At 40.7% G+C, this 21,437-nt stretch overlaps 1 protein-coding gene across 2 annotated transcripts in view; it reads left to right on the top strand.

The window, feature by feature from the left end:
• The window catches only part of cwf19l2 (CWF19 like cell cycle control factor 2), a 127,963-nt gene extending 109,486 nt beyond the window's left edge, over nucleotides 1-18,477 (top strand). For both annotated transcript variants that reach the window (XM_080197234.1, XM_080197233.1), the window contains 4 exons: nucleotides 776-931; nucleotides 3,904-3,984; nucleotides 10,184-10,285; nucleotides 17,348-18,477. In XM_080197234.1, coding sequence (XP_080053360.1) covers nucleotides 776-931; nucleotides 3,904-3,984; nucleotides 10,184-10,285; nucleotides 17,348-17,482 — 474 coding nt within the window. In that variant the 3' untranslated portion in view covers nucleotides 17,483-18,477. The remainder of the gene's footprint in view (nucleotides 1-775; nucleotides 932-3,903; nucleotides 3,985-10,183; nucleotides 10,286-17,347) is intronic.
• Nucleotides 18,478-21,437: the final 2,960 nt, after the last annotated feature.

Genomic DNA, 21,437 nt, shown 5'->3' with positions numbered 1-21,437 from the left:
AAAATTCAGGGGTATCAGGAAAAAGCAAAGTAACTAGATTGCACCTCAGAAGAACTCGCAATGCGAGTGGCTTCCTTCTGTGCTAAACTATTCCATTTGACCTTGGAATCTGTTGATGAACCACCTGTACTCTGTGGAATCCATTTAAAAATCTATGCTGTAAAATTGAGGTAGGATGTTTCTGAAGGAGACTGGGGGAAGGAAACACAATGACCACCCCATGGACGTGGAGATGCCGACGTTGGACTGGGGTGAACACAGTAAGAAGTCGCACAACACCAGGTTAAAGTCCAACCAATTTATTTGATAGTAAACTCACAAGCTTTCGGGGTTTGCCCCTTTGTCAGGTGAACGGAGAATTCTGGCCTCAGACGGAGCATATAACAGCACACACAGTTCACAGATTACTGATTATAATGCGACACCAGGCCTGTATATAGGTGAACAGTATGCCTCCCTGTTCTTAGTGGAAGTCTGTGAATATATGACAATCGTGATCTTTAAGTAAATACAGACTTGGAGAGCTGTAAAAAGCAGCAAACACCCACTCTGGCCAAAGATCAATTGACATCATTCAAATAATTCAAGTTCAAAAATAGTTAAGAAATTTTGACACCAATTTTGGGTTCCTTTCCTAACCAAAGGGAATCTTGGTTAATATTTCCCAACAGCATTAATCCAGGTTCAAACACAAGACTTTGTTGTTTGGTGATTTTTTAAAAATAATTTGTTTCCTTTGCTGGAATGGGACTGAACTGTCTGCCTTTTTCAATAGCTGTTTCGAAAAACCTTGGTGAAAATGTTGGAAGACAAAGGTCTCGACTGTGTCTTTTTTGAGACCAATATGCATTTGAAGAAACGCTTTCATATGGTGTACGAATGCATTCCTCTACCAAAGGACCTGGGAGACATGGCTCCTATCTACTTTAAGGTAAGACCTGAATGAGGACAGAAATGGCAGAGACGGGTCCATTTATTGTTCTTAGAGGTAGAATGTTAAGAGTTATAGAAATAGGGTTCTGTTGCAGGATTTACTTACTGATTGACCCTAAAAGCAAGAGCTGATTTATGCAGATATTTAAGTAGAATGTTTTGGTATCTTAATGGGATATACTACCCAAGAAATTTGCAAAAATATTTCAATCCAGTTTAATCTCATTTGCTTATATTTCTAATCTTTCACTTTTAGGAATTACTGTTTTGGAAAATTTAGCCCAGTTTGCAGTTAAGAGTGAAGGCAGGCACAAATATGACACTTGTTCCACTTTTTTCTTATCCAAGTTCTGCAAAAGAAGTCTTTAAGTTTCAATGTGGTGAGAGGGATTGTGAGTTGGTTAATAAGAAATTGAAAGGGGAATGCTTGTAGAAGGTCTTCATTGCTGCTCAGGAAAGCTGCAAAGAGGCATAAATGATGGGTTGCACATCCATCCTTCCATCAGCATGAAGCAGGCCATTTAAGTGGAAAAAGAAGGATGAAAGTAAAAGAATGGCAGAACATATCAAGTGTCAGCAGAGATAAAGTTTTCAAGGCAATTAAAAGAATAACACAGCTAATGTTAAAACTGTGAAATAAAATTGAAAAATGCTAGAAAGCACATAGCTATAGTATCCATGACGTGAAAAGACCAGTTGAATTTTGATTGGAGCTCCTTTGTCAGAAATGAAAGTTAAGTGAGCCTGGTAATAACACTGAATAAAGAGGGGATAAGATAGAGCAAAGCAAAACTCCGAAGTCAGGAATGCTGACTTTTGGCACATAGCAGGGAATCGTCACTAAACAAACTTTTAAGAAAGAGTTGAAAGTATGAAGTATTTTTGAGACCTAAGCAAGGTCACAAATTATCATCAAAAGAATAAACAAGAATTCAAAAACTAATATAAGGCAGTGAAAAAGTATCGAAAATGGAAGAATAAAGAAAGGAAAAACTGGCAATGATAGAAATCTAAACTACATGGAAATAGAAAGAACATCAATAAAGAGAAAAGACTGATTTAAAACTGCTCCCCTTCTACCCCTTCCCCAACCCTCTCCAACAGCATAAAAACTATGGCCCAATTCTTCTGGTCTCTGGATGGTTCAAGCCCAGAGCTACCGGGGGTAGAGGGAGGTCCCTCAAAGGTCCCAGTGCAATCACTGCACAGAAATTACCTGGAAAATTTCAACCTCTATTGGGCAATTCCTGTACGGCTGGAACCTCTGAAACTCTGAATTGAAAGCAGAGACTTTGGATGGTTCCAACTTACTTAAGAGAATAGTTACCCAAGAAAAGTTAGAAAGTTTAAAACTAGTCCCAAATCCTGGGTAACTACACCTCTTATGCCCTGACAATCGTTCTTACCTAACTGCCGCTCCCAGCACCACCCCCACCCACCACCCAACAATCTACCCATCTACCATCCCAGCACCCTGTCAACTCATCCTACCCTCACATCCATCTACCTGCTACCCCACCCCTTCACTCATCCACATGTCACCCTACCCCTCATTCAAAGTCCTTCACCCTACCTCCTCACTGATATGCCACCCCTACCCTGCCAGCACTTACCTGCCATCCTACCCAGTCATCTATCATCCCAATGCCCTACACACCCACATACCACCCTACACATAACTTCTCTCCATAGCTTCTCAAAGTGCCTTTGGAACATTTAACCCTACCGGTTTATGGTAGCTAGTGCCATAAAAAGAGGGAGCATGGCATGGCATGGCTTCTAATGTTCCTACACCATGAAGGAAGGACTCCAGGAGTAGGTATGCTCCACATTTCTCAGGCAGCACAACTGTGAAATCTGTGCCTCAGAAATGGGATGTTCTAGTTCAAGTAGGAGCAAAGTGGCAATCCGAGAGCAATTAGCACCTCTCGAAAGATTCAGCCATTTGTTTCACTTAAGGATTTACACCTGAAATCTTAACTTGCCCTCATTGTAAAAAACTGTGATGACTTAACCATCTCTTCATCGCTGTTCTTGATTTTGGCTGTGATCATGATGCTCTGCATTTTAAAGGCATTCTAGCTGACAATTAAGCATGTACCTAGAGTATATCCCATCTTCAATATCTGTGATCATGGAGATGCAGGCAGCAAATTAGAATGAATGAGGGACACCTAAAAGTGAGAGATAATTTGCTAAAAACATTTTGCTCTACAGTAAAATTCTCCTTTAATAACTTCAAATGACTTCACTGAATTAACTATGTCAAAAGGGCTATTCCGTATTTTATGTACGGTGTTATTTAAAAGAAGCCTAAAAGTCAACTTATTTTCAGATGACCTCCAGATACATATTTAATGTTATTAGTTTTATTATGTCCTACTCTTAAGATGTTATTTCTGACTAATTTGTACAATATTTTTCCCAAGTTTGATATAAATTAAATAGCTTGCTAAAATGTCTCAAACAACTGGTTACAAAGAGAAAGCACTTCTCCTTCTGAATTGTTGCCAGATATGAACTGGATGGTAAATAATATTGATGGTTGATTGATTACCAAAATATTTTGTCATTGAAATAGCATTAATCGACATTTAACATTATTTTTAATATTCAAACCTTAATGTAGGAAAAGTGTAGGATTTAAAAGATATAAGCACCAGATTGTGTGGGGAGCCTTGCACTCAGTCATCTTCCCAGGACTTTGAGAAACGCCATCAATTTTCTTGGCAGTTTAAAACAATAATTCCTCATGTGAACATGGAAGTCATATATAATCATTTTAATTTTCATAATATGGTAATGTTGACTCCATACTTGTAAATATAATGTGCTATTCCATAATTTTGAATTTATTTCCTTTTATCTTTTCGATGTAACATCTTTCCTCAATGTAGTTATTCTCATTTATCACAATAACGTACTTCTGTTTTAATATATTCAAAATACCATTTGTGTGATTTATAAAAGAAAGCAATAATGGAGGCTGATGAAGAGTGGGCCATAAACAAGAAGCTAGTTGACCTTTCCACAAAGGATATCCGCAGAGCTGTAAGTAATTATTTCTGTTATCTCTTATCTAAAAAATACTTCAAATACTGTATCTAAGGATATACTTTTGAGGGAAAATGTTCATTTTCCTTCCGGTATGATATGAAGCCTATCAGATGTACCAGTTGGATAATGCAAGTGTTTAAACAACTGCATTTCGAGACTGGCTGTTCATTTCAAAATGCACAGCTTCTCATGATTAAACTCCAGTCTTAAATTTCAGGCATGCGATTCTTTCATAAGAATAATCCCACTCTCTCTTGTACTTGGCTCTTAATGTAGCTCCACACCCATGCAAAGATAAGTCTCATATCACATTTTGATATGTGAACTTTTGTTTGCCCTGAATTTCTCTGCAAAAAATAATGTTTCATGCTCCATATGCCTCCCGAGGTCTATTGCACCATGAAAAGGTAATAAGCTCTCTTCAGTTTCATTGTGACTCAATCATCTAGAATTTGTTAATAAAATGAGGTTTGGCAAACAGCTACTTGGCCAAAACTATATCATGAATGACCAATAGCTAGATCATATACATTTGGAGAGCTTCTTTAAGACTTACTTCTCTAATTCTGTTCAATACTGAGGTATTGAGTCATCATAAAATTAGCACATTGCCAAAGAGTACAAATTCAGGAAAAACATGACAATGAAGAGCACATCATTCTTAGGCCCATACAGTCTAATACAATAACTTAGCATTTATTGCCATGTTGGGTTTTTGATATAATGTCTTTTGTAAATATGATGATTTTGCTTTCTCACAATAACCTAGGCCACTGAGCTGGGGATATTTTTGTTGTTCCTGATTTTTTTTATTCATACCATAAGGTGCAAAATTTAGGCACCTTGGCAAAAACAAGCAGTGCTGCATAGTGAGCATATGTTTGTTACTTTCTTTAGATCTACTTTGAATAGAGGAAAATAAGTTGGTTGATTTTGGGAATGATGCACTTGTATAAGGCAGGACTGAAAATGGAGCTGCTAGCTATTTAATCCTGTGCCAGAAATTTCTTTAGAAAATGGCTTTGATGTTAGGAGCTGTTTCCCTTCATTCCTATCAAGTCTGTATTTTTTATCAGCCTATGCCTGATTCTATGTCTACTTGCATTATTTGAGGCTCTTTTCTTACACTTGCCTATTATTTATAATGGTTGCATTTTGATAAGATTTAGGCATTTTCACTTGAGCTTTTTTTGAAAAAACCATGAGAAAACTATGAATTAAACTCATCAAAGATATCATTGTACTGAAGTGTGAAGTTGAAAGAAGTAATAAATCAGATAAGGAGATCAGAAGAAGAAAAAGTACTGAATAGATTTAAAGTTGGACTTGGGTTTTGCAGATGGGAATTGCAAACCAAATCCCAAAGGGGCATTTGGTCAGTTTATCTAGAGCCATTGAATTAAATGGCACAGAAAAGCCCTTTGGCCCATTGTGTCTCCACTGGCCATCAAACACCCATCTATTCTAATCCAATTTTTCAGCACTTGGTCTCTACCCTTGTATGCTATCAAATGCTCTTCGAATGCTTCTTAAATGTTGTTAGGATTTCCACCTTGACCAGTCTTACAGGCAGTAAGTTCCAGATTCCTGCCATCCTCTGGGTGAACAAGTTTTTCCTCAGATCCCCTCTAAATCTCCTGCTCCTTACCAAAAATCAATGTCCCCTTGTTATTGGTTCCTCTACTAAAGGGAAAGATTCTTCCTATCTGCGCTATCTATGTCCTTCCTAATTTTGTATACCTTAATCAGCCTGCTCTGCTGTAAGGAAAACAACCCCAGTTTAATCAGCCTCTGTTTATAGCTAAAGCACTTCAGCCCAGGCAACATCCTTTTCTGTGCAATCACATCCTTCCTATAGTGTGGCGAGCAGAACTGCGCACAGTGCTTTAGCTGTGGTCTCGTGAGTGTTCTATACAGCTTCATCATAACCTTCCTCCCCTTATATTCCATGGCTTTGTTAATAAAGACAAGTATCCCTTATGCCTTCTTAACCACCAGAGGTCCCTCTGGCTCTCTATACTTCCTAGCATCCTACCATTCCCTTGCCTTGTTTCTCTTCCCAAAATGCAACACCTCACAACTCTGAATGGCAGAGAAGGCTCGAAGGGCCAAATTGCCTATTCCCTTTCCTAATTCTTGTGTTTCTTATGCTTCTCTGTTTATATAATTTCCCTCTGAATTCCCTCTATATTGAGCCTCATTCTCAAATGTATCATCCATTTGGCACCTGTCATATTACTGCATCTATTTTGTCATCCAGGGAAGCTATAATGATGGCCTCAAAATAAGGGGGAGTAGACTTAGGACTGAGTTGAGGAAGAACTTCTTCACACAAAGGTTGTGAATCTGTGGAATTCCCTGCCCACTGAAACAGTTGAGGCTACCTCATTGAATTTTTTAAGGCAAGGATAGATAAATTTTTGAACAGTAAAGGAATTAAGGGTTATGGTAAGCGGGCCGGTAAGTGGAGCTGAGTCCACGAAAAGATCAGCCATGATCTTATTGAATGGTGGACCAGACTCGAGAGGCCAGATGGCCCATTCCTGCTCCTAGTTCTTATGTTCTTAATGATTAGACACAGTGTGAAATGAAAAGCCTCTACCAGTGGAATGTTGAATATACTGCCTCTGTGTATACTAGGAAAATTGCATTGATGCTAGCATTCACTATGACCATTGCGATTGTAACTCCAATTACATTGGACTTAATACCCAATATCACAGAAATGAAACGGGTTCTCTGCATTCAACATAAGGCACGTTTGGCACTGAGCATGTCACCAAGGAGAAAGGAATTTATTTTGTTCCCTCAACAAGGCCATCACAAACAAAAATCCAATGCTGAACAGAATTTAAAGTATCCACATTTTTATATTTGTGTTATAAAATTCACAGGACTTTTTTCAGGAATATCTTTGAATATTGCAACAACCACTTTTTTTAAAAATCTGTTGAAGGCACAGTTGGTTATTGTGTTAATTTTAAGCTAGCGTTTAGTGGAGCCTGCCTCCTGGTCTTCAATGCTGGTAGTAAAGGGACCTGAGCTACATTTCAATAGAACCAGTAAGGTGCTTCTTTGAAACAGAGAGAACTCACCAGTCCTCCTTAGAGGTTTAGATAGGGTGGACAGTGTTAGCCTTTTCCCTCGGATGGAGAAAGCTAGCATGAGGGGGCATAGCATTAAATTAAGGGGTGGTAGTTATAGGACGGATGTCAGGGGTAGGTTCTTTACCCAGAGGGTGGTGAGGGATTGGAATGCCCTGCCTGCTGCAGTTGTAAATGTGCCTAGTTTGGGGGCGTTTAAGAGATCCGTGGATAGGTTTATGGATGGAAAGGGTTTGGTTTAGGTTAGAGGGTCATTGCTTTTTAACTGGTTGGCGCAACATCGTGGGCCGAAGGGCCTGTTCTGCGCTGTAATGTTCTATGTTCTATGTTCTAAATACTGCAGCGGGATATTTTATAACCATGTGAAAAAGCAGGCTCTTAATTTACATCTTATTGAAAAGGCTTTTTTAAAAGGACAGCAGTCATTCAGTACAGCGCTGAGTTGGACTTGAACTACAACCTTCTAACCCAGTGAGTATATCTAAGCTGACATAATAGCTGGATGCATGACAAAGTTTAATTATAGCAATTAACCGCACTATGCATTTTTACTCTTATATGGCCGTGAGTATCTACCAGGTTGCGCTGTAAATGGTCCCCAGATTGTAACATCTAATTTGATCAAGTTGAAGAAGCAACCAGCAATAACTGTACCCAGCAGGCAAGAAATTCAATAATTAATCTAACACAACAAAACTGTGCCTCACTTATCACAGACTGCTGTTGGGACATTGTAAAATGAATTACCTATAGAATCATAGAATCCCTACAGTGCAAATGAAGGCCATTCAGCCCATCGAGACTGCACCAACAACAATGCCATCCAGGCCCTATCCCTGTAACTTCACATATTTACCCTTCTAATCCCCCGACACTAAGCAGCAATTTAGCGTGGCCAATCATCCTAACTTGCCCATCATTCGAGTGTGGGAGGAAACCGGAGCACCCAGAGGAAGCCCATGTAGATACAGGGAGAATGTACAAACTCCACACAACAGTCATCTGAGGCCGGAATTGAACTCAGGTCCCTGGCGTGTGAGGCAGCAGTGCTAACCAATGTGCCACCCAGCAGTGGTGTCAATTGGGAAAAATAGTTAAATAAACTTCCGTAATTTTTAATTTTGTTTTGCCCTAAGATTGTAGCGTCTAGAACATGCAAATTTTCCTTCAGCATCCCAGGCCCAACCATCTTCAGTTGCTTCATCAATGACCTTCCTGCGATCAAAATGTCAGAAATGGGGAGTATCATTTATGACACCTCAGATACTGAAGCAGTGCATGTCTAAATGCAACAAGATCTGGAAAATATCCAGGCTTAGGCTGACAAGTGGCAAGTAACATTCGCACCATACAAATGTCAGGCAATGACCATCTCCAGCAAGACAGAATCTAACCATCACACTTGATATTCAATGGCGTGTTACCAAATATTGAATCCCCCAGTATGAACAAAGAAAATTGCAGCACAGGAACAGGCCCTTCGGCCCTCCAAGTCTGCACCGACTAAACTAAAACTCCCTACCCTTCTGGGGACCATATCCCTCCATTCCCATTCTATTCATGTATTTGCCAAGACGCCCCTTAAAAGTGACTATCATATCTGCTTCCACTACTTCCTCTGGCAGTGAGTTCCAGGCACCCACTACCTTCTGTTTAAAAACAAAACCTGCCTCGTACATCTCCTTTAAACCTTGCCCTTTGCACTTAAACCTATGCTCCCTCGTAATTGACTCTTCCACCCTGGGAAAAAGCTTCCGACGCAGTCCATGCTCCTTATAATCTTGTAGACTTCTATCATCCTTGAGGTTATCATTGGCCAAAAATTGAACTCGACTAATCAACCCAATGAACCCAGTCCATCACAAAAAACCAGGCTTCCATCCATTGACTCCATCCACATTTCCCACTGCCTTGGAAAAACAGCTAGCGTAATCAAGGACCCCACACACCCCAGACATAACAATCTTCCACCTTCTTCCATCAGGAAAAAGAGACAAAAGTCTGAGGTCACGTACCAGCTGACTCAAGAACAGCGTCTTCCCTGCTGTCGTCAGGCTTTTGAATGGACTACCTCGCATTAAGTTGATTTTTCCCTAAACCCTAGCAATGATTATAACACTACATTCTGCACCCTCTCCTTTCCTTCTCTATGAATGGTATGCTTTGTTGGTATAGCACACAAGAAACAATACTTTTCACTGTATACTAATACACATGACAATAATAAATCAAATCAAATCTAACTTCTGTGGCAACAAGAGCAGGCCAAAGACTAGTTGATAACTCACCTCCTGGCTCCCCACAGCCTGTAAACCATATACAAGACACAAGTCAGGAATGTGATGAAACATGTGCCTGGATGAGTATGGCTCCAACAACATTGAAGAAGCTCAACGCTGTCCATGGCAAAGCAATCAGCTTGATCACTACCTCTTCGACAAGCAGTCAATCCTTCCACCACAAATAAACAATAAGAGCAGTATCAACATCTCCAAGAAGAACTACAGGAGGTCAAGAAGGTTCTTTAGATATCACCATCCAAGCCCATGACCAGTAACATCTAGAAGGATAAGGGCAATAGTTGTCAGGGAACACCACATCGGGAGGTTTCCCTCCAAGTCACCCACCATCTTGTCTTAGAAATATATCATCATTCCTTCTCTGTATCTGGGTCAAAATCCTGGAATTCTTTCCCTAATAACACTGGGTGTACCTACACCTCAGAGACTGCAGCACTTCAAGAAAGCAGCTCATCACCACTTACTCAGGGCACCTTGGGATGAGCAGTAAATATTGGCCCAGCCAGCGACACCCAAATCCTATTAATGATTTTTAAAGAAATAACCAAAGTTGTAGAAGACCTAATCAAATGCTTTCTGTGCTTGGCTTTCAAACTACATGACTTTATGTCATATAGGTCCCTCACTCAATGAAAGCATTCCCTCTGTTGACCGTCAGTTTAGACCAAACTTGAACTAAGAATAAGTTTCAACATCAACATTTCCTGTTTACATTCAGGTGCATGCAGCTACATGCCATGTCAAAAAAAATAAAAAGACTCATCAATATTAATAACTATTTCATTTCAGGTTCCTAAAGGTCTTCCTTATTTTTCTGTGGATTTTGGTCTCCAAGGAGGATTTGCTCACGTCATTGAAAATGAAGAGAAGTTTCCTTTTTATTTTGGAAAGGTAATCCCTAATTATTGGTACCTTGCATTGCTGTGAAGCTTGATGACATCAACAACGAACTTGATGTTTCCATAAATCATCTCGGCAAAAATTCAATCAGTAGAAAAGCTCATATACTGGTAAACTTATTGGCTCACGAAGACATCAGGCTAATTATTGTATATTGGATTTGTCATTCAAATTATAAGTTTGTGTTGTTGTTACGTTAGGCTGCAATAAGATCTGATGATTTAATATCAGGTGATTTTACTAGAAATTACTTGCTGCCTGTTGCTCCGTTATAGACATCCATCTTTCTCAGGAGATGATGGACAGAGTCTGTGATTTATGCTGCTTCCGGATTTAATATGATCGTCTGTGGCTTTAGAGGCTGACTGATCAATGACAGTTCTTTCTGCAGCTGGCATGAATCAATAGTATTGGCTCAAGGTTGACTGATTTATTTTCTTCTAGGCTGTTATTTCTGCCATATGGTCATTTTTTTGTCCTTTGCGTTTTCCAATGTCCTGCATGACTGCTTGTCTCCAGGCACTCTGATCTGCAGTAAGGACCTCCCAACTATCAACTCCAATCTGGTTAATTTTATGTCTCACTTGCAGATGCTTTTGAATTGCAAGCATGTGGGTCTGCTGCTCTTGTGCCAATAGCAGGTTTGCCATAGAGCATGTCTTTGTGCATGTGGCCATCATTCAAGTGCAGCATGTGACCCAAGCTGTGGAGTTGCCACTGACTTAAGAGGGCAAACGCAATGGGAGTATCCGCACACTGGTGTATTTTCATATTTGACACTTTGTCCTGCCACGAAGGAGCGGAAGTGGAAGCAGTTCATCCAATTTGCTAGGCTTGCATAAGTTGTCTATGCTTTGCTCTAAAGGAGGATGTTAAGAACACAAGGTGGGTACCAACTGCACAGCTTGGCCAATGTGCATAGGGCACGAGGGAGTCGGCAAAATGAACAAAGATAAAGATATGCTGTTGCCAAGGACTCTTTGTGATGAAGGGCTACTTCTAACAAGCTGCAAGACATGCAAGATCACATCACTGACATCAGCTAAAGCGTATTACTAGAGGTACTACCCTCAGCAATGTACTCATCACTCACAGCTATTATAGTGTTGACTATGTCAATTTCCACTCCCTCATGTGGCACAAGATCAGGACAAGGAGGCTATACCACTCCATGAAGAAAGGTCATCATCAGATCAATGTTCGTCATACCACAGACCCAGGAATGATCCAGGAGTTTCTCAATATCCTCTATCACGTTCTTTCAGACAACATCCACGGTGTGAGTGGAATCATATCTGTATGTTACTATCTGTGACTCAGCACTCGCTGTATATGGGGAAAGAAACTAGAGAAATTCTGACTGGTTTGAGAATTATTGGACTGAAATGGAATCAGCTATTGCAAGCGAGGAGAGCCCTCATGAAATACAAGCAAGTCCTCAGCAACAAAACCCAGATGTTTTCCGAGCTGCCAGAATCATGTTTCAGCAGACTGCTTGGCATTGCACCAGTCCTCCCCCATATTAATAATCCCACCTTCAGCTCAGAAGTCTTTTTAAAGCATCTAATTTAATATTGCATTTTAAAGGTTTGCTCCTTTCAAATCAGTGGTGCTCATCAAAATATACAATTCCAACAAAATGTGTGGTTTAAACCCATTTAGTGCTGAGATACTAGAGGAACAGAATTTTCTCATTTCAGTTAATGACTGTTGAATTGCTAATATCAGCCATGATCTTATTGAATGGCGGGGCAGGCTCGAAGGGCTGGATGGCCTACTCCTGCTCCTATTTCTTATGTTCTTATGAAAGGTTTTCAGTAAGGAGGTCTTATAAACCTAGAGTCTTCTGGTGCATTTGTCTTGCCTCCACCTAAGCCACGGACTGCATGTATATTGTCTACAATTCACAAGACAGATGTTCATCGAACTCTTTCGCCTCTGGGAACAGACCCTGGCCTTTAATTTCTGCATGTTGGGATCCTTCCTGGCTGGAATGAGTGGCACCCCTAGCATCTCCCAATTTGCTGTCCACTGCTACATCAGAGGTGAAAAGAATCTTTTCACCAGGAGAGGGGACTTTGTTGTTTTCTTTCTGAATAGAGAGTAACAGGTGGAGTGCACAGGGGTCTTAACCAAGATGTGGGCTTACGCATGGTGTAGGATGCCATTGACTGTATAGTACACATGTTGCTTTGCAGTCACTGAATTTCAATGCTGAGGTATACCATAACTGCAAAGATTAACTCTCACTGTGCAGTTGTTATGCAGTGATTCTCAGTGTATCATGTCCACTATCCTGGCAACATTCATGATGATTTCTTTCTGCTCCGATCCCCATTGTTTCACTTATGTCAAATCAGAGTATGACAGCCAGACAACACTTGCCTTATGATTCCCTTCTGCAAATCAATCGCATGCATTATGAAAAGCACCATCAAACAGATGATTAAGGTGTCAAAGCTACTATTCTGCTCCCTTAACTACTTTAGAGGAGCTCTGTACTTGCACGGGAGCAGGTATCCTAATTAGTGGTGGTCTGCCTCATGCTGCACAACCTTGGCACCATGAGGGTACAGCTCTTTTCACCATGGATTTAATGACCATTTCAGGAAGAGGACAGGACTTATTCAGTTAGCATCAGGCAGGACTTACTCAGTTAATGGTATGACTTTGTGGAGAGTTACAGAACAAAGAGATCTAGGAGCACAGGTTCATAGCTCCTTGAAAGTGGAGGACAGGTGGACAGAGTGGTGAAGAAGGCATTCAGCATGCTTGGTTTCATTGGTCAGAACATTGAATACAGGAGTCGGAATGTCTTGTTGAAGTGGTACAAGACATTGGTAAGGTCACACTTGGAATATTGTGTACTGTCCTGGTAGCCCTGTTATAGAAAGGATATTATTAAACTAGAAAGAGTGCAGAAGAGATTTATTAGGATACTACCAGGACTTGATGGTTTGAGTAATAAGGAGAGGCTGGATAGACTGGAACTTTTTCCTCTGGAGTGTAGAAGGTTGAGGGGCGATCTTATAGAGATCTATAAAATAACGAGGGGCACAGATCAGCTAGATAGTCAATATCTTTTCCCAAAGGTAGGGGAGTCTAAAACTTGAGGGCATAGGTTGAAGTGAGAGGGGGGAGATACAAATGGGTCCAGAGGGGCAATTTTCTCACACAGAAACTGGTAAGCGTCTTGAGCAAGCTGCCAGAGGTAGTAGTACTGGCCGGTACAATTTTGTCTTTTGAAAAGCATTTAGACGGTTACATGGGTAAGACGGGTGTGGAGTGATATGGGCCAAATGCTGGCAATTGGAACTAGCTTAGGAGTTTTAAAAAAAGGGTGGCATGGCCAAGTTGAGCCGAATGGCCAATTATCATGCTGTGTCTATGACTAAGAGGAGGTTGCCAGCACATCTGTGTTTCAGATGGGCTGTCCACGAGCACTCACTCAACTTTGGTTCTAGTGAATGGAACTGTCCAGATCCCCATTCCCACACCAGTCCCATACTACACAGTCCCCCTTGTCCACAATCCTGAGATAAAAGCCATCACAAACCGACATCCCATACTAACTTTATCAAGAAAAGCAGTGAATATTCCATACAAGACTCAGCTAATCACCTTTGTGCACTCCTCTGGTGCCTGTCTTCCATATGTCTTTGTTTGACCAAGTACATAGAACATTACAGCGCAGAACAGGCTCTTCGGCCCACGATGTTGCGCCGACCAGCTTTTAAAAACAAAACAACACTAACCCACTAATCTAAACCAATCCCATTTCGTCCATAAACCTATCCACAGATCTCTTAAACGCCCCCAAACTAGGCGCATTTACAACTGCAGCTGGCAGGGCATTCCAGTCCCTCACCACCCTCTGGGTAAAGAACCTACCCCTGACATCAGTCCTATAACTACCCCCCCTTAATTTAAAGTCGTGCCCCCTCGTGCTAGCTTTCTCCATCCTAGGAAAAAGGCTATCACTATCTACCCTGTCTAAACCTCTAATCATCTTATATGTTTCAATAAGGTCCCCTCTTAGCCGCCTTCTTTCCAGCGAAAACAACCCCAAATCTCTCAGTCTCTCCTCATAGGATCTCCCCTCCATACCAGGCAACATCCTGGTAAACCTCCTCTGCACCCTCTCCAAAGCCTCTACATCCTTCCTGTAATGTGGGGACCAGAACTGCACACAATACTCCAAGTGCGGCCGCACCAGAGTTGTGTACAGTTGCATCATGACGCTGCGACTCCTAAATTCAATCCCCCTACCAATAAACGCCAAGACACCGTATGCCTTCTTAACAACCTTATCTACTTGATTCCCAACTTTCAGGGATCTATGTACACATACACCTAGATCCCTCTGCTCCTCCACACTATTCAAAGTCCTCCCGTTAGCCCTATACTCAACACATCTGTTATTCCTACCGAAATGAATTACTTCACACTTCTCCACATTAAACTCCATCCGCCACCTCGCGGCCCAGCTCTGCAACCTTTCTAAGTCACCCTGCAAACTATGACACCCTTCCTCACAATCTACCACACCTCCGACTTTGGTGTCATCAGCAAACTTACTAATCCACCCAACTATACCCTCATCCAGATCATTAATAAAAATTACAAACAGCAGTGGCCCCAAAACAGATCCCTGAGGCACACCACTCGTAACCGAACTCCATGACGAATATTTACCATCAACCACCACCCTCTGTCTCCTATCTGCTAGCCAATTCCTGATCCAATTACCTAGATCACCCCCAATCCCATACATCTGCATTTTCTGCAGAAGCCTACCATGGTGAACCTTATCAAACGCCTTACTAAAATCCATATACACCACGTCAACTGCCTTACCCCTATCCACCTCTTTGGTCACTTTCTCAAAGAACTCGATAAGGTTAGTAAGGCACGACCTACCCGCTACAAAACAATGCTGACTGTCTCTAATCAATTCATTACTCTCCAAATAACTATAAATCCTGTCTCTAATAATCCTTTCCAAAACCTTACCCACCACAGAAGTAAGACTCACCGGTCTATAATTCCCAGGGAAGTCTCTTCTCCCTTTCTTAAACAATGGGACAACATTTGCTGTCCTCCAATCTTCCGGTACTATACCAGAGACCAACGACGACCTGAAGATCAGAGCCAGAGGCTCCGCAATCACCTCTCTTGCCTCCCAGAGAATCCTAGGGTAAATCCCATCCGGACCAGGGGACTTATCTATTTTCAAACCCTCTAAAATATCCAGCACATCCCCCGTATCAACTGCAATACTATCTATTTTACACCCCTGCACCCCAGTGTCCTCCTCAGCTACATTCATGTCCCCTTGCGTGAACACCGAAGAGAAATATTGGTTCAACGCCTCTCCAATCTCCTCCGGTTCCACACACAACTTCCCTCTACTGTCTGTAACTGGCCCTAATCTTGCCCTAACCAACCTTCTGTTCTTGACATACCTGTAAAACGCCTTAGGGTTCTCCTTAATCCTATCAGCCAAAGTCATCTCATGTCCTCTTTTAGCCCTTCTTAACTCCCTCTTCAACTCCCTCCTAGCCAATCTAAAACTTTCTATGCAGTACTCCTATGCAGTCCTCCACAGATACTGCAACATGGCTTGTGTTGACTTTCAGTGGCTTTGCAGGATACCTTCAAACCTAGAAGACTCAGCTTCGGACTGGGCCACCTTGGAATGAGCAGCAGGAGTTTGGGTTGACAGGCTAGCTAGCTGATGAGCAACAGAATGAGCACTGGTGGAATAGCAGTGGTGGGAGCATGAATGCTATCATTCTGAGGACAGCAGATATGTGCTCTGTGAAGCTGCTACCACTCCACAAGGGAATCCAAAAAATCTGCTGCAGCACAAATGGATGTCTGGAAGTCTCTTTGAACATTGATGTCTGCATCCATCCACACTTGAATAGCTGGTAGCATGTGCAAGCTCTGGGACATAGTGTGCAACTTGCAGCACTGATATATGTGGGGGTGAGAAGAGGCTATGAATGTGGAATATGAGTTATTGTTAATGGAGACTGGCAGGTGAATGAAGAGGGCAATGTAACTTTATTAGTAAAGTTGATGCACAGTGAGGCCAGTGTTTCATTTGTAAGGGAGGAGCTGATGACGATACATCATTGGCCTTGACCACTCATGTGAGATCATTAAACTTCTGGCAGCATTGAATCCAGATCCTTGGGCTTGATGATGATGGTTGCCAGCCTTCTTTCTCTGCTTTCTTAGTGTCTATCTGGAGGGCCTCCTTACTGCTTTTACCATTTTTGCCTGTCTGCAGGCACAATGCACCTTGTCTTTAAAGAAGCTGGCTTTAAATATTGTTTTCTCGCTTGAACTCGGGGGCCCCCCTCGCTGGTGAGGCAGGCAGCCACTCAACAGCACACTTCACACTGGCTGCACAAAGTTTACAGCTGCCTGCATTTACTTTGAGCAGGCATCGAAATACCCACATCCATTTTTGGAAGCCATTGAATTTTTTAATCTTCCATCATTCCAATAAATGTATTCCCATTTGTTATTTTTTTCTCCCAAAATATATATGACTTCACATCCAATTAAATTCCTTCTATGGAAATAGAATGATTGATTAAAGGTGTTTGGTAGAAAGAAAAGAGTTTGGCTAAGAAACTAATAACAGTTAGTCATACAACACGTCAACATTTTAAAGCATGGATTTGGGACTGAAATTCACAGATTACCAGAGACATGCAGTTGAAGGCAGAGTAATTGTAAAGAACACATCAATCAAAAATCAAGTAGGAGGCCTTGATACTAACTAAATTATTTAATCACAAAATCATTATACAAGGTATGACTTAAAATTTCAGTAAATGTGATCTTATTAGAAGGTGGGGGGAAGTTTGCGGACACTCAGTGAGCATTTCCGAGGAGAGGGAGGAAGTTGACCTTGATTCAGCTGTCAAAGGTATTGTGCAAGTGGGATAGGAGTGCCAAAGGGAAAATAGAGTAACATAAATGTGTGAAGGTTTTCAGAAGAAACATTGATGTAAACTGCTTCTTTTGTCTTTAAAGGAAATAGTTGGAGGCATGTTAGACCTGGAGCCAAGGCGTTGGAAGAAGCCAATCAGAGAAAACTTTGACGATCAGAGGAAGAAAGTGCTGCAGTTCTCACAGTGGTGGAAGCCATACAACTGTACTAAAAAATAAGGAATAATCTCACCTATTACAGCAAAATGGCAGTTTCTAACCTCTGACTGATTTCAAGATCCACTGCTTTTTCATGACATATTGAGAAATCAGTCTAAGTATTTAAGATATGGAGTTTGCTGTACTAAAGATAATTTAATTACAAATTTGTATTATTTTGTACTGTAAATAGAAAATCCAGAAGGCCTGGCATTTTGATGCTTGCAGTTGTGTAATTTTAATTCATCCTAGATTGGGATTCTAAATGTCATTATTTTCAGTTAAAATTTATTTGAGTGAATAAAATTTGATATTGTAAACAATGGTGAAATTCAATCATTTCACCCCCTTCCCTGGAGGCAATTAACCATCATAAATCCTTCTTTCAAGTTGTTGAGATTAACATAACCCCACATAAATGTTTTGAGCAACTACAACAACCGACTCGAAACTGTGACCATTAAAGTGTGAAGCAAAGGTCTCAGCCTGTGTTGCACTGTTTGCGAAGCTATAATGTAAATTCCTCAGGTGGTGAAATGAGGAACCTGAAAATCCCAGTATAAACAATTAGCTTTATTACGTCATACAAGGAAAAAAAAGTCAAATTCATTATCTATCCTCTCAGCCGTTTGCACGGAATTGAAATGTTTTTATTGTCTGAATCCCATTCCACAGGTTTTAACTGTACTATTTCTATAAAGCATTTGAATCTGCTAAATGCCCATCATTAGTTTGGGAATGGATAAATAATTCTGGCTCCTAGTTATCACAGGTGAATTGCCCATTCTTCCTATCTTGTTACCATTAAAGCAACCTTGTCATGTGGAGAATATGAAAATACATGGGAGCGCCATATCAAACCAAGACTTGTCTTTGTCTATGTCTCTTTGTAGTGTATTCTCACATGTTTACATAGTGTTGAATCTCAATTTATAATGCACCATGGAACAATTCACAGTTTGGTGCAGTGCTGAATCTTAATATTCAGATATAAATAAAGATTTTTTTAACAATTAGTCCTTACTCCTTCACAGCTTCTTGTCTTAAATGCTCAGAAGGATTCTCATTGTAAAGATATTTGAACTCTGAGGATGATGGAATAAATCTCATTATTCCAGCTCCGTGCCAATCTATTTTTAAAATTAATCCCTCCAATAGAACTGCAAGACTTCCCACTTCAACAGAGGTAATAGCTGCTGGATAGTAAATATTCCCTCCTGATAGCTGAGGGACCTGGCCAAAAGAACCCTCTCCAATAGAGCAACTGCGCACCTTTATGTCATTTATGTTATGTTATGTGATAAACATTAGAGGATTATTTCACATGGCATGAAATTTTCTGGCCTCCCGCCCACCCAGATTTGTCCCGTTGCACTGAAAGTCAATGGACTTTTCCCTGGCTCGCCACATCCTCTGTGGCTGGGCCCTCCACAATGGGGCCAGAAAATCCCAGCTATAATTGTACATGTAAAAATACTGTACTGATCATCAATCTTAATGCATTGATCATCCTATGTTTTCATTCTTGAAGTGAACAGTTGTTGGTGAGAAATGGAATAGGCGACAACATGCTTAGTATTATTCTGTGCAGTAAGATTATCCTCTGAGTAGATGAACCTTCAAGATCAGGAAAGTCCCAAGCTGTATCCATTACATGTGTTGAATTTATTGATCCCAGTTACATCATTGCAATATAATTAAAAAGTTTTTTTTCCCCCCTGGTTCCAATAAGTTTCACAAAATATTTTCTTCTGTGACTGTTTGTGTTCTCTGGATATATGGAAGTATTATGCTGACTGACGTCTGAAACCTAACTGGGATATGATTCTTGGAAGCAACTATTCCATTCTGGACTGAACCAATCATCAGGCTTGAGACTGCCCATTTTGATTCAGCATAAGTCATTTACTCGGGATAGCATTTTGACAATTGGTTTTCAAAGGTTTTTTTATTTCACCATGTCACTGTGAAATCTCAACAAGTGGGATAGTTAGTGAATATTAATCATTGAGAGTAAAGATGAAAGTGGCAAAATAGTCTCAATAATTAAAGTCTCTGGGATTACTGCATCAACCACCAATTGTAAAATCACAGATTTTTCTTTGAGTAATTAGCTCAGTGACAGGATGCAATGATGCTGAGCAGTTGGGTGCTTTTTCAGACTGGGTGGTGGTTTACAGTGGCACTTCCCCAAGTCAGTTTTGGGTCCTTTTCTTTTCAATTTTTATAAAATAACCTAGACTCTGGAGTAGGGAGCAGCATTATAATGCTTGCAGATGAGACAGATTGTGCCAAAGTATTATGTAATGATGAGAAAAGTTGAAGCCTTCAGGACTTCATAGACTGGACAGTGAAAAGGGTGGAAGCAAAGCAGATGACATGCTGAAGTGTGAAGTGATGTACCTTAACAGACCTAATATGGAAAAAAGTATATTGTAAATGGCACTATTTTGAAAAGTGCAGATGAGCAGGTGTCCATATACACACATCCTTAAAAACTGCCAGGAAAATGATTAATGAGCAGACAGGTCAGTTGGGTTTACAAATAGACATTTGCAGAGGAGATGTCAGAGATTGGAAGGGATGAAGCACAAGAGGAATTTGACAATAATGATGTACATCTTCAAATCGAGGCATTGCTTAATTTGGAGACAATGTTGGTTAGCAAGCACTAGGATGATGGATTAACAGATCTTGATACGAATTGAAGCAGAGGTTTTGAATCATTTCAAGTTTTTGAAAGGTGTAAAATGGGAGGCCAGCCAGATGTGCATTGTACTAGTCAAATCTGCAGGTAACAAAGACATGGATGACTGTTTCAGCAACCAATGAGTTGAGGTAGGGACAGAGTTGGACAGTGTTATGCAGATGAAAATAGGCAGTCTTGGTGATGCCATGGATATGTGGTCAAAAGCTCATTTTGGGGTCAAATTTGACACCAAGGTTGCAAGCATTCTGGTTCAATGTTACAGTTGACAGGAAGAGAAACAGATTCTGTGATTGGGGAAAGAGATTTGTGGCGGGTCCCGAAGACAATGTCTTTGGTCTTTCCAAAATTTAGCTGGAAGTGTCAGTTCATCCAGTACTGATGAAGGTGAAGGTTGCAATGGAAAGAATAGCTAACAAGAATTGATGAATTGGTACTGTGTCCTATTGATCATGCATAGCTATTAGCTATAGTCCACAAAAAAAACCATAGGCAAGTCTCCACTTGAGAGAGAGAATTTATTTTACATAGCTTGAGGGGCACCACTCCAAAAGCATGGAGCAAGGCAGAAGCAGGTTTCCAAGAACTACCACTATCACAGCAGGTATGTGGATTGAAACTGCACTGTTGGTATCATTCTGTATCACACTGACCACTGACCACCACAAGATCAATTGCAATGAAAATGCACCAATAATGAGGGTGTAAATAATGAGTTCAGTGGCGGGGGGCACAGTCAATCAGAGTTCTGACCTGCATGCTGTTAAGCATTTTGAATTATGTTCCAGTTCCACCCATCAAGGCAAGTGGTGAATGTTCTATCAAACTGTTAAATCAGATAGAATTTGTAAGGTCAAGAGATGGACCACTTATGGCAGAATATGCAGCCTCTGCCATGTTGTTACTTGCTGACATGTTATTAACATACCTGGAATCGTTTATGTTCTGGTTAGTGGTGACCACAAAGATGTTGATAATCAGGGACATGGTAATAATGATATGATTGAGTCATGGAGCTTGTGCATTCTGTTTTTTCAAGTTGACCACTAGCTGACAATTATTAACCTAATTTTATATGTTACCCAGGTTCTGCTCTAATCAGGCTTTATTAAAAAGGAAGATAAATAAAGGTCTGGCAGATGGTGTTGAGCATTTTGAATGATGTTGCAACAATGATGAAAGATTAATTCTTGCAATTTATACATTTTCAACCACAGCATGCATTGGGTAACAGTGCAGCTCATGTGTATCTGTGTTGTACAAAGTTAA

This window comes from Carcharhinus amblyrhynchos, chromosome 10, assembly GCF_965287045.1.
Source record: "Carcharhinus amblyrhynchos chromosome 10, sCarAmb.v2.hapA, whole genome shotgun sequence".
NCBI lineage: Eukaryota > Metazoa > Chordata > Chondrichthyes > Carcharhiniformes > Carcharhinidae > Carcharhinus > Carcharhinus amblyrhynchos.
The sequence above is the reverse complement of the archived record's forward strand: the minus strand, read 5'-3'. Positions and strand labels throughout refer to the sequence as shown.